Source organism: Oncorhynchus keta, chromosome 21 (genome assembly GCF_023373465.1).
Source record: "Oncorhynchus keta strain PuntledgeMale-10-30-2019 chromosome 21, Oket_V2, whole genome shotgun sequence".
Lineage (NCBI taxonomy): Eukaryota > Metazoa > Chordata > Actinopteri > Salmoniformes > Salmonidae > Oncorhynchus > Oncorhynchus keta.
This window is the reverse complement of record NC_068441.1, coordinates 18,959,717-18,978,459: the sequence shown is the minus strand read 5'-3', so window position 1 is coordinate 18,978,459 and position 18,743 is coordinate 18,959,717. Positions and strand designations below refer to the sequence as shown.

At 41.2% G+C, this 18,743-nt stretch overlaps 2 protein-coding genes across 3 annotated transcripts in view; one reads left to right on the top strand and one right to left on the bottom strand.

Moving 5' to 3' along the window:
- Positions 1–961: 961 nt before the first annotated feature.
- Positions 962–3,129, bottom strand: LOC118400222 (mRNA turnover protein 4 homolog). The gene is made up of 8 exons (XM_035796868.2): positions 2,995–3,129; positions 2,683–2,741; positions 2,466–2,569; positions 2,245–2,326; positions 2,056–2,123; positions 1,752–1,903; positions 1,430–1,506; positions 962–1,330 (listed from the first exon to the last, which is right to left on the bottom strand). The coding sequence occupies exons 1-8, from the start codon at positions 3,020–3,022 to the stop codon at positions 1,166–1,168; spliced, it is 735 nt and encodes a 244-aa protein (XP_035652761.1). The 5' UTR covers positions 3,023–3,129; the 3' UTR covers positions 962–1,165.
- A 6,299-nt stretch (positions 3,130–9,428) lies between these two features.
- The window catches only part of LOC118400221 (intermediate filament family orphan 2-like), a 69,064-nt gene continuing 59,749 nt past the window's right edge, over positions 9,429–18,743 (top strand). For both annotated transcript variants that reach the window (XM_035796867.2, XM_035796866.2), the window contains exon 1: positions 9,429–10,393. In XM_035796867.2, coding sequence (XP_035652760.1) covers positions 9,891–10,393 — 503 coding nt within the window. In that variant the 5' untranslated portion in view covers positions 9,429–9,890. The remainder of the gene's footprint in view (positions 10,394–18,743) is intronic.

Genomic DNA, 18,743 nt, shown 5'->3' with positions numbered 1-18,743 from the left:
GCTTCCCGTTAAGTTTAGTTTTTGCGTGTTTTACTTTCGGTTTTGTACACCAGCTTCAAACAGCTGAAAATACAATACGTTTGGTTACGGAAGATATATTACACAGCCGTTTAGATGGTGAAATGATTATCTACACAATGACTGCTTATTTTGTCACAAACTGAAATTAGGTGAACTATTAGAATTTCAGCAAACAGGAAATGGCAGAAGGATTTCTACATATTCCACCTTTATATGAAAGAAAATTAAATAAGTTTAACAATAGGTTGAACATGACAATTGCCACTCAATGTCAGCAGTACCAGCTACAATTATTAACATACATTTTTTGTTAGTTAGACGTATGTAGTGCAAATGGTTGGGTCCTCTTGCACCTGGGTTTTGTCGCCACTGTTCCAGAGGGATTTGGGATACAGTGTCATCATTGGAATGTCCTGCATCGAGCAGCTGCAGCAGAACCCGTTTGCCTCGGAGGGCCCTCTAGATGAGCGGGTGGTGGAGGCCTTCCAACAGGTCTGGGACCTGGTAGCCCCAATTACCTCTGCTAGATGTTTCAAAAACCCATGGTCACCCGATTGACTATATCGATATTATCCACAAACCATATAACAATTGGCTAATTGTACAGAGATTTTTCGTTATCAGATTGATGCAAGTATTCATTAAAACAAACTACGAAAGGCACAGATTACTTTGATCTTGTATATTCTAATGGTGAGCAATTCATGTAAATTCAATGAATTAGGGAAAAACATTTTCTGGAGGCTGTGTCTAATCAACTGGAGAACAATGAGAGTATTTTATCGTCACTGATCTGTCATGGCCGGTGCGTTTGTAAGGATCAAAATGTGGCTAACAATTTTACAAAGCTGGCAATTTTAAAGCTATACTGTGCATAAACAATTCCAACTAAACATTGTTTTTTTGTGGGATGTTTTATAAGACACAACCAAGCAAACCGTTTTAGTTTGTACTGTTGTATTTGAGTGGACGACAAAAGATGTATAAAGCACAAAATGTATGTTCACAAGATTCAATGGGTAACATACCAGAAATCTAGCATTTCATAGGCAAAAGGAAACACTTGAAGGTTGAGACATTAAAACATACAGGTCACACAGTACTAAAATCCTAAGGTCTAAGAAGTCCATTAGTCTATCCAGATTCATTTCCCACCACCTTCTTCCTCCTCTGTGTCATTATCCTGCATGGCCTCTTCCTCTTCTTCTTCTTCTTCTTCCTCAGCCAGCTTCTCAAAGTCGCTCGTTTCAGAGTTCCACATGCACTTGATCTGCACTCTGAATTCTGCCATCTCAATCCCAAAGAGTTTCTATATGGGAAAAATAATGGAACCATCTAGCAACTGTGGACTTGCAGAATGTCTCATAGGCCAATCAGGTGTAGACTGGGGGAAAGGTTTATAACTCACCAGAATACGGGCCTGTTCAGGTGTTAGTGTGTCTCCCTCTTTGCACACGTCATGGTCTTTCAGTAGTGTCACCACTCCTACAACAAAACAATGGGGTATAAGCCAACAATTGCAACATTTAATCTTTCCCCTTTGGAAGTAATCCTACGTAAACTTGACTAGTTATCGATGAGCTTCGGTTGTTAGATATGAGTTTGAAGTCTGTAGCAGAAGCAGAAAAAGTTCATTTAAATGAAACAAAGTGGGTCACTAGAGAGGTTACAGCCATCCTTTCATTGCAGACTTATGAAAGGTTTCTCTGAACATCAGAGACAGGTCTCACCTTTCTTGAGTGCTGTGGGGAGTCCCAACTGTCTCAGCTGTGGCTCCATGGAGTGAGGGAACTGTTCCAGGGGTCCTTCATCAAGTGTTATGGCCATCCCTGCCTTGTTTCCCGCTCGTGCAAAATCCATCTCTTTGAACTGGCTGAAATACCTGAAAAACATTATCAAGAGAAAAACAGCTTATATGAAACTACCATTGAGGGCAAGGAATCAGCCGAAGCACCAGATGAAATTAAAAAAAAAAAAAAAAAAATGGAATGATGGTACATCTTTAATGGAAATGCAAGACATGGGTTTACTTACTCTTGTACCTCTTCCTTGGTTTTATTTGTGAATAACACACCCACTTCTCCCCTCAGAAACCGGCTGACCTACAAAATAAGCAGAGACCAACATTAATTCAACTCCTTGAAAATTGTCTTTGTGCAAGCCAAATGTACAAGACCTTAACTCATGAGTCTACATAACTTCATCACAACAAATATAGCATACCTTGTGCAAATTGTCTTTGTACTCGCTTGTTGGTCCTTTACCTATAGCGATCATCATGACTTTGTTTTTGCCAAAAAAGAATCTGAAGAAGAAAAACATCACCTCATTGTCAAACCAGCTGCACCTACCTATACGCATAACACATCATGGGTGTCTGACAATTAGATTTGTCTAAGTAATGAGAACAAGGCTGCTTAGACCTGTTTTGTGTGTGTTCTTACCGACTGTGTTTCCAGGCTGTCCTGATGTCTTTCAGTTTGTTGTTCCTCATGTTTGCCACAGAGAAGATGAACAGATGCTTGTAAATGTCCACACATTTCCGCAACTATAAAGACATAGATACAGACCATTAGTCAAGCGTTTATTAGCTGGGTACCGATGTCAGACAGAAAACAACTTAGCTAGGAAGTATTGATGGGTATCAGTATACGTAGTTACCTCTTCTATTAAGTTCTGTTTAGTTTCCAGACCCTTCTTGGCTGTTTTTGTTAGTGAAACTGAAACGGTGAAAAAGACAAAACAATCAGGTTGGATGCATACAGGACAACAAAGTATGTTCAGCATTAACCATCTTAATAAACTTATCATTAGCTAGTTAGCTAACGTTAGCTTCGTAGCTAGCTGGCTCCTCTTTTCACCTCTTGATGCAAGACATACCCTGGAAATGCTATATTCGTGAACTATTACACGAAGCAATACACTAGACTATATATACGCTTAATCTACTGGACGAATGACATAAAAACATACCTTTCTTGTCTCTCTTTGACTTCGGCATGGTCCTCACGTTGTGTAGACCTATGGAGGAAAAGGACCCCACGTGTTTCTGTCTGTTGAATATAGCGGTCCAAAATATGCCTACATAAAAAATGAATTGTTGCGTTTACCGACCTTATTTTCTGCTACATAATTGACTTTAAATAAAATATTGACTTTGATAATATACATTTTATCTGATTTAATCATCTGGATTAACAATGCAAAATAAATGTGCTTTATGGACATGGTCTCTTTTTCCCCAGTAGATGGAACCCTGCAAACATGAGAGGGCGCACCTCATAATAAGTGCTATAACAAGCACACAGAAATCATGATAAATCCATTAAAAGTTATTACGGTGTGACAGAAATTATGATTTATTTTTTTATTCTGTTGTTTTCTATTGAATATAAATATTGTACCTCTTTTGCTCCATAAAGCACATAATGCGCTGCAATGACAAAAAATATTGACAGGTTGGAGAGGGCAGCAGTCTCACTTGAATGAGGTGTCTGTGGTGTGCACTTGCAAGTAAAGGGTGTTTTTCACACTAAAATATGATTCAATGTAGACTAATTAATGAATGCTTTAAAGAGACATGGATACAGTGGCTGTTGCCTGCTGTGTTTATTTTTTAATTCTTTTTAAATTTCACCTTTATTTAACCAGGTAGGCTAGTTGAGAACAAGTTCTCATTTGCAACTGCGACCTGGCCAAGATAAAGCATAGCAGTGTGAACAGACAACACAGAGTTACACATGGAGTAAACAATTAACAAGTCAATAACACAGTAGAAAAAAAGAGAGTCTATATACATTGTATGCAAAAGACATGAGGCGAATAATTACAATTTTGCATATTAACACTGAAGTGATAAATGATCAGATGGTCATGTACAGGTAGAGATATTGGTGTGCAAAAGAGCAGAAAAGTAAATAAATATAAACAGTATGGGGATGAGGTAGGTAAAATTGGGTGGGCTATTTACCGATAGACTATGTACAGCTGCAGCGATCGGTTAGCTGCTCAGATAGCAGATGTTTGAAGTTGGTGAGGGAGATAAAAGTCTCCAACTTCAGCGATTTTTGCAATTCGTTCCAGTCACAGGCAGCAGAGAACCTGAACGAAAGGCGGCCAAATGAGGAGTTGGCTTTAGGGATGATCAGTGAGATACACCTGCTGGAGCGTGTGCTATGGGTAGGTGTTGCCATCGTGACCAGTGAACTGAGATAAGGCGGAGCTTTACCTAGCATGGACTTGTAGATGACCTGGAGCCAGTGGGTGTGGCGACGAATATGTAGTGAGGGCCAGCCGACTAGAGCATACAGGTCGCAGTGGTGGGTGGTATAAGGTGCTTTAGTAACAAAGCGGATGGCACTGTGATAAACTGCATCCAGTTTGCTGATTAGAGTATTGGAAGCTATTTTGTAGATGACATCGCCGAAGTAAAGGATCGGTAGGATAGTCAGTTTTACTAGGGTAAGTTTGGCGGCATGAGTGAATTGAAAGCCGACTCTAGATTTGATTTTATATTTGAGATGTTTGATATGAGTCTGGAAGGAGAGTTTACAGTCTAGCCAGACACCTAGGTACTTATAGATGTCCACATATTCTAGGTCGGAACCATCCAGGGTGGTGATGCTAGTTGGGCGTGCGGGTGCAAGCAGCGAACGGTTGAAAAGCATTTGGTTTTACTAGTGTTTAAGAACAGTTGGAGGCCACGGAAGGAGTGTTGTATGGCATTGAAGTTCGTTTGGAGGTTAGATAGCACAGTGTCCAAGGACGGGCCGGAAGTATACAGAATGGTGTTGTCTGCGTAGAGGTGGATCAGGGAATCGCCCGCAGCAAGAGCGACATCATTGATATATACAGAGAAAAGAGTCGGCCCGAGAATTGAACCCTGCGGCACCCCCATAGAGACTGCCAGAGAACCGGACAGCATGCCCTCCGCTTTCGAAGACCTTAGATAGGCAGGGCAGGATGGATATAGGTCTGTAACAGTTTGGGTCCAGGGTGTCTCCCCCTTTGAAGAGGGGGATGACTGCGGCAGCTTTCCAATCCTTGGGGATCTCAGACGATATGAAAGAGAGGTTGAACAGGCTGGTAATAGGGGTTGCGATAATGGCGGCGAATAGTTTCAGAAATAGAGGGTCCAGATTGTCAAGCCCAGCTGATTTGTACGGGTCCAGGTTTTGCAGCTCTTTCAGAACATCTGCTATCTAGATTTGGATAAAGGAGAACCTGGAGAGGCTTGGGCGAGCAGCTGCGGGGGGGGAGCTGTTGGCCGAGGTTGGAGTAGCCAGGAGGAAGGCATTGCCAGCCGTTGAGAAAAGCTTGTTGAAGTTTTCGATAATCATGGATTTATCGGTGGTGACCGTGTGTTTGTGGAATAATTATCTGTAACAGATTAGTTTATGGAAAACATACTATTTATCTTATACTCTGCACCGAGCCATGTATTCTGTCAAGGGAGCCACCTTGCAGCGAGATCTAGGGATCTGGTTTGAGGCGTTGCATGGATCAGCAGACACAACAGCTGCAGTAGTGCATTTATTGAGCATTATTCAGCAGGGGGTGGGGTGGGTGCTTGACTTGTCAAATCTGGGTCACAGTGGTATGTTACATCATATCAGCCATTTCCCATTCTCATTCCATCTCTCTTTCCTTCCCATCCGCTAGGCTATGTAAGTGTAGCCTATGATCATGTGGTGATGAAGTTGAGAATTACTGTGGTGATTTATACAAGGCTTAAAATGATGAAGCTCCATCACCCATGGTTGTATCTGTGAACCTGAAGTGAGAAATGCAGTGGCAAGAGGTGAAATCCCAGATAGACAAGCTATTAGGCCTATCTGGCTCCTACACACACAAGCACCTAGTGATGGTGTACCAAACATAAACAAATGAAATGGAGCTGTGAGTGTGCATGTGTTATTTATATTCTTTGTAGACTTCACTGATTTTCTTTAGCTTGTATGACTGAATATTTTCACCATATTTTCTCAATGATGCGACTGGGTATAAATGTAGGGCTTTATTCAAATTGAATCTAAAATCTCTGATGAAGTGTTGTCAAGTCTCCATCAACTCAGCTGATCCCAATGTATCAATGAATTCAGTGCCAACAAAAATTGTATTTGAATCCCATAATTTTGAATTTATATTCAGATATTGAATTTGAATGTGTAATGCTCAAATTGAATCATTCATTTCATAAATTGAACTTGTATTTCGTGATTTCAAACTGAATTGGATGAATTCAAATACAATTTATTTTGGTACTGACTTTTTTTGTGGGGGGACACTGAAATCACTCCATACCAATAACGGACACTACGTCAAAGCTAAAACAAAGATTAGATTGGTTAAAATGAGATAGGTCATATTTGCAGGACTATTTGAAGCAGAATGAAAATATAGTTTTGAATAGAGTACATCTTATGTCAGAATTTACTTTTCATAGCAGGCTAGGAGAACTTACGCAGCAAGTTATGAGAATTAGGTTGAGGTTAGGAAAAGAGTAAGGGTTAGCTAAAATGCCAAAATGTTCTACTTTTGACGTCAATTTGACATAAGCTGTATTCTAACTAGACATGATCGGAAAATATATCAACAAAGCACATTTAAATGTTCAGCTGAAGATTAAACAACTGGATGAAGAACATTAAGGAGCATTGGAAGTTTATTTTCAACAGGTTCAAAACACTTTCGCTAACAGTTAGCTTCAGCTAGCTAACGTTTTCATTTCTACTGTGTGCTGTTGTCTCTTGTCTGTTTACTTTATTGCAACCTTTATTGCGAACTGGTAGTTTCTGTTTTTTCCAGATGTGATGGTGTGAGGCACTCTACCGCAAATGATGAACCTAGGAAAGTTATTGATATATATAGTACTCTGCTCCCCCCTCTGTGTTGGCATTTCAGGGTCTCTCTTATCACTGGTATGCTGAAGGCACTCACTTTCTGCCTATCCCCTGACATATTATCCCTGTGTTTCTGGAAGATGTCTCCCCTTCAAAATCTAATTTTATTAGTCACATGCGCCGAATACAACAGGTGTAGGTAGACCTTACAGTGAAATGCTTACTTAGGAGTCCCTAACCAAACAATGCACTTTAAACAAATCTGGATAAGAGTAATTAAAGAGCAGCAGTAAAATAGAACCTTTTGAGGATCTGAGGACCCATGCCAAATATTTTCAGTCTCCTGAGGGGGAATAGGTTTTGTTGTGCCCTCTTCACAACTGTCTTGGTATGTTTGGACCATGTTAGTTTGTTGGTGATGTGGACACCAAGAAACTTAAAGCTCTCAACCTGCTCCACTGCAGCCCCTTTGATGAGAAGGGGGGAATGCTCGGTCCTCTTATTCCTGTCGTCAGGATCAGGCCTACCACTGTTGTGTCGTCGGCAAACTTAATGATGGTGTTGGAGTCGTGCCTGGCCGTGCAGTCATGAGTGAACAGGGAGTACAGGAGGGGTCTGAGCATGCACCCCTGAGGGGCCCCTGTGTTGAGGATCAGCGTGGTGGATGTGTTATTACACACGCTTGGATGTTGGTCCACACCCTCAGGTTCAAACTCTACAAGACAGCACTGCTATTCATTCCTTGGGAGACCTGCCAGCTCCAAGACCTCTCCATCACTGTTGACAACTGCGTTGTGTCAACCTCCCGACTGTGAAGAACGTCAGACTGAGGTAGGCCGTCTTGGTGGATGTGCAATGAGGAGCCAGACAAGTATGCTAAGGTGCAATCTGCTATTAACACAGGACAGGAGAAAATATAGAGGACATGACAAGATGGGAATATCTCTCCTGTGTGTGCTGTTGCCTTGAGGAGGCATGGACAGAAGGTGGTAAAGCAGAAATAGTTTGTGGTTGTTTTAGTGTGGTAGTTGTGGTTGTGCTTTAGTAATCCACCGGGTGCGCTGTTGTGTTTGTTTATTTTCATTGTTGAAGTGGAACTGTTGAAAACTGTTGAAGTGTTAACACAGCCTCAGTTTGTGAAGATGAGATTTGATTTGATTTATTAGGATCCCCATTAGAAGATGCCAATGGCGACAGTTAGTCTTACTGGAGTCCGACACAATGAAAGACATTACAGACAAAAACAACTTTACAAATGACATTAACATGTATTGTGTGTGTGCATCTATCAGTTACATATACACTACTGGTCAAAAGTTTTAGAACACCTACTCATTCAAGAGTTTTTCTTTATTTTCTTCAACGACAAACTACTTCCCTTTACCACCTTCTACATTGTAGAATAATAGTGAAGACAACAAAACTATGAAATTACACATAAACAAAAAAGTGCTAAACAAATCAAAACATGTTTTATATTTGAAATTCTTCAAATAGCCATCCTTTGCCTTGATGCCAGCTTTACACACTCTTGGCATTCTCTCAACCAGCTTCAGCTAGAATGCTTTTCTAACAGTCTTGAAGGAGCTCCCACAATGCTGACCACTTGTTGGCTGCTTTTCCTTCACTCTGCGGTCCTACTCATCCCAAACCATCTCAATTTGGTTGAGGTCAGGGGATTGTGGAGGTCAGGTCATCTGATGCAGCACTCCATCATTCTCATTCTGGGTCAAATAGCCCTTACACAGCCTGGATGTGTGTTGGGTCATTGTCCTGTTGACAAACAAATGATAGTCCCACTAAACCCAAACCAGATGGGATGGCGTACCGCTGCAGAATGCTATGGTAGCCAACATTGAATTGATGTCTGTGTCCAGTGGGATCTATCACACATCTTTTTTTTAGGACAACATTATACAGGCAGGTAGCTTAGTGTTTAGAGCATTGGGCCAGTAACGAAAGGTTGCTAGATCGAATCCCTGCCTGGAGCTGACAAGGTAAAATTTTGTCATCCTGCCCCTGAGGCAGTTTAAATCACTGTGCTTCTACACCTGCATTGCTTGCTGTTTGGGGTTTTAGGCTGGGTTTCTGTACAGCACTTTGAGATATCAGCTGATGTACGAAGGGCTATATAAATACATTTGATTTGATTTGATTTGTTCCTTGGCTGTCATTGTAAATAAAAATGTGTTCTTAACTGACTTGCCAAGTAAAAATAAATAATACTAATGATATTTTATTGCTTAATTTTAAACTTTAACAATGTGTTTTCTGCACAGGGTGACTGAGAGCTCTGAAGCCCAAAGCACAGAATTATGAGAGAAAATACAGTTCCTAAAATTGACATATTAGCCCGCGAATTAGACAAGCCTACCTTGAAATAACAAATTGTGTCCACTTAAGGACATTCTTTGAAAGGCCTATGCATCAATGGGAGGGAGTACTGTGTGTGCGCGCGTGCTTGTGTTTTTGCACGTGAGGGTACGTGACAGAGAATGGGAGGGTTGATGCATACAGTGCCCAGTTTAGCAGTTTGCTTGAATGACCCAGCGGCGCCACAAAGAGGCAGGGGTAGGGCTGTAGACTAGTCTGTCATCACACCGCGGTACCAGAGTCCGGAGAAAGAAACGCGAATAGGAGCAAAGACAGTGAGTGTGGCTAGAGAGAATGGGAAAGGGAGAAACTGAGCGCATAGGCCTACAGCATCAGCAGCATCTGAAAAAGCAGAGGCAAACGCACGGTGTGTCATATTCCTGCGTATAACAGAGGAGGATGGAGACTTTCCCGTTGCGCCAGAGATCTGGACTGATAAGATTATATGTTTGTGGATAGCCTACCAATAGGAAAAGGTGTTTTCTGGAGGTTTGAGGACAGCGAAGGTGCATCACCTTCAACTGCCCCGTCAATATAATTTCAAGGAGCCACATCATAAAAAACTACCTAGAGAACTGGCATTTTGGAGGATATGATCGGTTTTATTGTTCAATTCATGTAGCAAAACAAAAAACAAAAGGTTTTATAATTTGTATGTTTACCAGTATGATGAACTCTTTTTTTGATTCTTCGTCTGCTGCTATGATTGATACAATTCCTATCAGCGGTATGTCCACTGCTGGGACGGGCGCTGTAACCAGTGCTCTTCGAAATGATTTGGGGTCCAACATTCATGTCCTGAAGACTCTGAACCTGCGGTTTCGCTGTTTTCTTGCCAAAGTTCATGAATTAGAGCGGAGAAACAAATTATTAGAGAACCAACTGCAGCAAGCCTTGGATCAACAACGATACCAAGTATACACTCGTGAAGTAGCTGTCCAAACCGACTCTCCTGAATCCCGACTACCTGGTACCATTTGGAGTTTCACGCACGTGAGAAGACACGGAGAGCGCTATGAGACTCTCCAGGGCCCTGGTGTATCCTGGAATCATCCGGACGGTGTTGGGGTCCAAATCGATACCATCACCCCAGAAATACGAGCTCTGTATAATGTGTTGGCTAAAGTCAAACGAGAGAGAGATGAATACAAGAGAAAGTAAGTAGCCTACCAACAAACTACTGCACGCTGACAGTGACATCAGTGCGCATTTTGAATTGCAGCAGTTATAGGCCTGACGGATGATTTTTTATTCAGGTAGGAATGAATGAAATACGCCATGGGTAGAGAAACTGCAACTCTCAATACCTCCCATTTGCCTATATTTTTTTAAAGAGGCAGTCAGCAGTTGAATCAATAACAAAGCCTTCTCATAGCCCCTGTTTCTGTAAAATGCAGAGGGATGGGGCTGGAGAAATATAACCAAATTCATAGACAGAGCTATGGATGCAAGGACTGAACATACATTATATACAAACAATAGAGGCTATAAAGTGTTTAACATTGACTTTGTTTAGAAACATTGGAGTAAAACAAGCTGATATTTTGGGTTCTGATGGAGTACAACATTTGAACTGAGCTCAAATCAAATGTTATTTGTCAGATACACATGGTTAGCAGATGTTAATGTGAGTGCAGAGAAATGCTTGTGCTTCTAGTTCCGACCATGCAGTAGTATCTAACAAGTAATCTAACCTAACAATTTCACAACAACTACCTTATACACACAAGTGTAAAGGAATGAATAAGAATATGTACATACAAATATATGATTGAGCGATGGCCCAAACGGCATAGGCAAGATGCAGTAGATGGTATAGAGTACAGTATATACATATGAGATGAGTCATGTAGGGTATTGAAACATTATATAAAGTGGCATTGTTTAAAGTGGCTAGTGATTTATTACATCAATTTTTTCATTATTAAAGTGGCTAGAGATGAGTCAGTATGTTGGCAGCAGCCACTCAATGTTAGTGATGGCTGTTTAACAGTTTGATGGCCTTGAGATAGAAGCTGTTTTTCAGTCTCTCGGTCCCCGCCTATACTGACATCGCCGTCTGGATGATAGCTGGGTGAACAGGCAGTAGCTCGGGTGGTTGTTGTCCTTGATGAACTTTTTGGCCTCCCTGTGACATCGGGTGGTGTAGGTGTCCTGGAGGGCAGGTAGTTTGCCCCCAGTGATGCGTTGTGCAGACCTCACTACCCTCTGGAGAGCCTTACGGTTGTGGGCGGAGCAGTTGCCGTACCAGGTGGTGATACAGCCCGACAGGATGCTCTCGCTTGTGCATCTGTAATGGTTTGTGAGTGTTTTTGGTGACAAGCCAAATTTCTTCAGCCTCCTGAGGTTGAAGAGGCGCTGTTGCACCTTCTTCACCACGCTGTCTGTGTGGGTGGACCATTTCAGTTTGTCCATGATGTGTACACCGAGGAACTTAAAAAACTTTCCAACTTCACTATTCTCCCGTCGATGTGGATAGGGGACTGCTCCCTCTGCTGTTTCCTGAAGTCCACAATCATCTCCTTTGTTTGGTTGACATTGAGTGTGAGGTTATTTTCCTGACACCACACTCCGAGGGCCCTCACCTCCTCCCTGTAGGCCGTCTCGTCGTTGTTGGTAATCAAGCCTACCACTGTAGTGTCGTCTGCAAACTTGATGATTGAGTTGGAGGCGTGCATGGCCATGCAGTCATGGGTGAACAGGGATTACAGGAGAGGGCTCAGAACGCACCCTTGTGGGGCCCCAGTGTTGAGGATCAGCGGGGTGGAGATGTTGTTACCTACCCTCACCACCTGGGGGCGGCCCGTCAGGAAGTCCAGGACCCAGTTGCACAGGGCGGGGTCGAGACCCAGGGTCTCGAGCTTAATGACGAGTTTGGAGGGTACTATGGTGTTAAATGCTGAGCTGTAGTCGATGAACAGCATTCTTACATAGGTATTCCTCTTGTCCAGATGGGTTAGGGCAGTGTGCAGTGGGATTGCGATTGCGTCTTCTGTGGACCTATTGGGGCGGTAAGCAAATTGGAGTGGGTCTAGGGTGTCAGGTAGGGTGGAGGTGATATGGTCCTTGACTAGTCTCTCAAAGTACTTCATGATGACGGAAGTGAGTGCTACAGGGCGATAGTCATTTAGCTCAGTTACCTAGGCTTTCTTGGGAACAGGAACAATGGTGGCCTTCTTGAAGCATGTGGGAACAGCAGACTGGGATAAGGGTGGATTGATTATGTACGTAAACACACCAGGCAGCTGGTCTGCGCATGCTCTTGAGGATAAAGACATCGTGTTCCGCGACAGGGCTGGTTTTCCTTTTGTAGTCTGTGATTGACTGTAGACCCTGGCACATACCTCTCGTGTCTGAGCCATTGAATTGCGACTCTACTTTGTCTCTATACTGACACGTAGCTTGTTTGATTGCCTTGCGGAGGGAATAGCTACACTGTTTGTATTCGGTCATGTTTCCGGTCACCTGATTAAAAGCAGTGGTTGGCACCTTCAGTTTTGCATGAATGCTGCCATCAATCCACGGTTTCTGGTTGGAGAATGTTTTAATAGACGCTGTGGGTACGACATCACCGATGCACTTGCTAATAAACTCGCTCACCGAATCAGCGTATTCATCAATGTTATTGTCCGACGCTATGTAGAACATATCCCAGTCCACGATGCATTTATAAGTTATAATCTTCAAGAATCAATGGGTACATATCATTCATTTATAAATCAGAAAATGTATGTAGCAACTTCAGTTTTCCCCTTTAAAGGGGGGATGGATTCATTGCTTACCTGAAATCTTTGGCAGCCAAACAGCAAGCAACAAGGGTATTTATTGTACCTCTTGCCAAAACCATGCAATTGCATTGCACAATCTACCTCCATGAAGTTTGAATTCAGGACAGATTTGTTGAAACCAGTTTCAAATATTTAATTGTCATCATGTTTAGTATGAACCATGATTGGTTGACCCATGAGCAGTTATGTGGCCTGTAGGCCAGAAGGTGCTGTTATCATGGTGAGATGATAGAAATTATAAAGAATATAGCTAAACGAAGCCAGAGGTCATACAGTATTGGTTTGCAGTGTTACTGGTACATTAATAGATACAGCGAGAATGTTGAAACTAGAGGGTCTGAGGGAAAATAGTGGGTGCACTTCATTTAAATCGAACACTCATTTTAAACCTGATTACACTGTCTTAATGGAGTTCACCATGGTAGAATGGTTCATGGTGAGGATGTCCCATCCAACCCCCACTTCCTCTTTGCTCACACTAATGTAATTTCCCAAAGGATTCACTGCAGCCTCCCTGGCCCACGTCACAACTGGCCGGCATGGCTGGCTACTGCAGGAATCCCTGCCAATCGCCTCTGTAACCCCATGATTTAACCAGGGAAGGATTAAATAACTGAACTAAGAGTTTGGCTTTGGAATAGACTCACTTCCATGTCCCCATAATGACTCACTGACACAGGATGATGAAGTCATGAACTGTGTTAAGTAATTTTTTATTTAAACTTTATTTAACTATGCAAGTCAGGTAAGAACAAATTCTTATTTACAATGACGGCCACAGGTAGCCTAGTGGAGGGTGATCTTATTGGTAAAGTAGACAATTTGTAACTCTGCTACAAATGACCGACAAGGCATGGGTGTCACGTCTAATCAAGGTGGGTGGAATCAGGCGCAGAGAGCAGATAGCGATAATAAAGTTTATTCTCCGGTGAACAAAATAAACACGGACAACCCAAATACACACAGGGTGAAATTATCCAACACAGGATAACAGACTAACCGGAGAATAAGAAACACAATAACACCGACAGACGAAATGAATGACAAAATAAACAATCCCGCACAAAACAAGGGCGGGACAACCTACATTATATACAGACACTAATTAACTAAACAACACACAGGTGAAAACAATCAGACAAAACCAACAGATACACGAAAAGGGATCGGTAGTGGCTAGTAGGACGGTGACGACGACCGCCGAGCACCGCCCGAACGGGCAGGGGAGCCAACCTCGGCGGAAGTCGTGACAATGGGACAATCTTGCAAAGATCAGCTCACATTATGTTTGGGAGATACCAGCTCCATGTACTTTAGACTTTTCTGCAGTTAAGATAAAAAAAACGTCCTTTGCCCAATGTTTCCATTGCTAAATTAGGGAGTCAGTAGCTGTCAGTTGAGGGCCCAGATATACCCCTGTCAGAACCACACGTGGAGTCATACATTTAACTGTTAGGCTTCAGACACTATTCATGTTCTTTAGATGCATCTCAGAAAATAGAATAGCAATTCATTATGAGAGGCAAGATTCCATGGATGGAACATTCAAGAATGCATGATGACAAGTCAATTGAGTAGAATATGCTGTCAAAAGACTGGCCTAATAGCCCACTAACTGTAGCCACCCTTTTCTCCACCCCTCCCTGTCTCATGCAGACTGCTTTGTAAAGCTTATTCAATCCTACTGGAGAGGCCCTGTACCTTCGGCCTAGTGTGCTGATTTAATTAAGCTTTTTGAGTGTGGACACACCATGAGATGGATTCCCAAAGTATTCATATGTTTATAATCTGCTTCTTTACAATGCAACCTTCCCAAATCCGGCGTCCATTTTGTAAGCTTCAGGAAAAACAGAATGATTTGTCACCAGCCATCACGTTACACAATATTGATATACTGTGTCTATGGAATTAGTGTGGACAGGATTTATTAGATTTTTTTCATACCAGATTTGGGAAACTAAGTATCTGTAGAGACATGGCAAGAAGTAATCAATTTACTTATGTTAAACATGTCATAACAGAATTTGTTATCACATGTCCCATCCACATGCTTTAAATATTGCCTGTTTCCCCCCCCAGGGAACAATAAAGATAAACTTCTTTCTAAATTGCTTAGTGCTCAGTTGCATAACGTTCATTGTTTTGCAGTTGTGCAACAGTCTCTATTATTTCTCGGTCTAAATGTTTCATGCCAGATTTGAGAAAGAGTCTTACCTCTTATCTGATTTTATAACAGACTTTTGCAATACTGTCTGAGCAGGACATTACTGTACATATAGATATACAATAAATTATTTTGACATTTTATTTTGGGGGATGCAAACCCACACACGCAGTACATAGTCCCATGGATGGATGATAGGCTCAGTTAATCAGTGAGACATATTTTATTTATTTATTTAACCTTTATTTGATCACGGAAGACATATGGAGACCTAGGTCTCTTTTACAAATGTGCCCTGTATATACACCATAAATATATACATTATAACTAAACTATATATTACACACATATACAGTTGAAGTCGGAAGTTCACATACACCTTAGCGAAATACATTTAAACTCAGTTTTCCACAATTTCTGACATTTAATACTTGTAAAAATGTCCCTGTCTTGGGTCAGTTAGGATCACAACTTTATTTTAAGAATTTGAAATGAATAAAAGGCACAGTCAACTTAGTGTATGTAAACTTCTGACCCACTGGAATTGTGATACACTGAATTATAAGTGAAAATATCTGTCTGTAAACAATTGTTGGAAAGATTACTTGTGTCATGCACAAAGTAGTGTTCCAACCGACTTGCCAAACTATAGTTTGTTAACAAGACATTTGTGGAGTGGTTGAAAAACAAGTTTTAATGACTCGAACCTAAGTGTATGTAAACTGCCGACTTCAACTGTATATATATATATATATATATATATATATATATATATATATATATATATATATATACTGTATCACAATTCCAGTACGTCAAAAGTTTTACATACACTAAGTTGACTGTGCCTTCAAACAGCTTGACAAATTCCAGAAAATGATGTCATGGCTTTAGGAACTTCTGATAGGCTAATTGACATAATTTGAGACAATTGGAGGTGTACCTGTGAATGTATTTCGAGACATACCTTCAAACTCAGTGCCTCTTGCTTGACATCATGGGAAAATCAAAAGGAAACAGCCAAGACCTCAGAAAAAACATTGTGGAACTTCACAAGTCTGGTTCATCCTTGGGAGCAATTTCCAAACTCCTGAAGGAACCATGTTCATCTTTACAAACAATAGTACGCAAGTATAAACACCATGGGACCACGCAGCCGTCATGCCGCTCAGGAACGAGACGTGTTCTGTCTCCTAGAGATGAACGTTCTTTGATGCGAAAAGTGCAAATCAATCTCAGAACAACAGCAAAGGACCTTGTGAAGATGCTGGAGGAAACAGGTACAAAATTATCTATATCCACAGTAAAACGAGTCCTATATCAACATAACCTTAAAGGCCACTCAGCAAGGAAGAACCTATTGCTCCAAAACCGCCATAAAAAAGCCAGACTACGTTTTGCAACTGCACATGGGGATAAAGATCATACTTTTTGAAGAAATGTCCTCTGGTCTGATGAAAAAAAAATTGAACTGTTTGGCCATAATGACCATTGTTATGTTTGGAGAAAAAGGGGGAGGCTTGCAAGCCGAAGAACACCATCCCAACCGTGAAGCCCAGAGGTGGCCGCATCATGTTGTGGGGGTGCTTTGCTGCAGGAGGGACTGGTGCATTTCACCAAATAGATGGCATCACGAGGAAGGGAAATTATGTGGATATATTGAAGCAACATCTCAAGACATCAGTCAGGAAGTTAAAGCTTGGTTGCAAATGAATCTTCCAAATGGAAAATGACCCCAAGCATACTTCCAATGTTATGGCAAAATGTCTTAAGGACAACAACGTCAAGGTATTGGAGTGGCCATCAATCACAAAGCTCTAACCTCAATTCCATAGAACATTTTTGGGCAGAACTGAAAATGTGTTTGCGAGCAAGGACGCCTACAAACTTGACTCAGTTACAACAGCTCTGTCAGGAGGAATGGGCCAAAATTCACCCAAATTATTGTGGGAAGCTTGTGGAAGGCTACCTGAAACGTTTGACAGAAGTTAAACAATTTAAAGGCAATGCTACCAAGTACTAACTGAGTGTATGTAAACTTCTGACCCACTGGGAATGTGATGAAAGAAATAAAAGCTGAAATAAATAATTATCTCTACTATTATTCTGACATTTCATATTCTTAAAATATAGTGGTGATCCTAATTGACCTAAGACAGGGAATTTCTACTAGGATTAAATGTCAGGAATTGTGAATATCTAAGTTCAAATGTATTTGGCTAAGGTGTATGTAAACTTCCGACTTCAACTGTATATACTACCGGTCAAAAGTTTTCGAACACTTACTCATTCAAGGGTTTTTCTATATTTTACTATTTTCTACATTGTAAAATAATAGTGAAGACATCAAAACTACTTAATAACACATATGGAATCATGTCGTAACCAAAAAAGTGTTTAACAAAACAAAATATATGTTATATTTGAGATTCTTCACATAGCTACCCTTGATGACAGTTAACCACATTTTTGGCATTCTCTCAACCAGCTTCATGAGGTAGTCACCTGGAATGCATTTCAATGAACAGGTGTGCCTTCTTAAAAATGTATTTCTGGAATTTCTTTCCTTAATGCGTTTGAGCCAATCAGTTGTGTTGTGACAAGGTAGGTACATTTCTTCAACAAATGATCAGGTCTATATAATTATCAAACATGCATTAGTAATGGAAAGGAAACAGACTATTTTTTTTAAAGTATTAAAAAATACTTCTTTAGCAATACAATTTGGAGGCAGAAGTTGGTACAGAGTTCAGTATAACAGTATATGATACTTTCTTCCCAAGTTCTGCAAAATGTCTAAGACATCCTGTAACTCATATAGCCTCCCCAATGACCCTTACTTAACTTTCCCTGGCAACAACATTTTAATAAATCTGACCTCCCCCTGACAGCAGGAACCATCTTATCAGCAAGTAAAAACTCAGAAGTGGGTTTGACCAAAACTTGACCTTTCATCACAAGTATAGGGTCATGACAAGATGAACGAGTGTAAGCATCTTCTGACAGGGGGCTGGTTTCATCAGGTCTGTGGCAACCTCAGAAAACCAGATAACCATGGTGTGATCCAGAAAGGAGAAGTCTGAATGTAGTTGCCTTCTGATAGTGTCTGAAGGTCACACCACTCAACAACAGGTTTTAACACACACACACACACACACACACACACACACACACACACACACACACACACACACACACACACACACACACACACACACACACACACACACACACACACACACACACACACACACACACACACACACAGAGGTCTCCTTAAGAGGAGACCTTACGTTTTATCATAACATCATTTATTAACCCCTTAAAAGGTATAAGGCCTTGGTTTAACCCTCTTCATTCCCCCCTTTGAGGCTACCAGGCCTCAACAAAAGCAAAAAAAGCAAAGCAATTCAAGCATAGTAATTATAAGAATCATACATAAAAGGTGTATTAGATTGCAAGCAATCCTCAGGAGATTGAGGATAGAAATAAGGGTCTGGGGATGAGAATCATGAAGCATAAACATGCCTGGCATGGCCTTATGAAAACAACTTA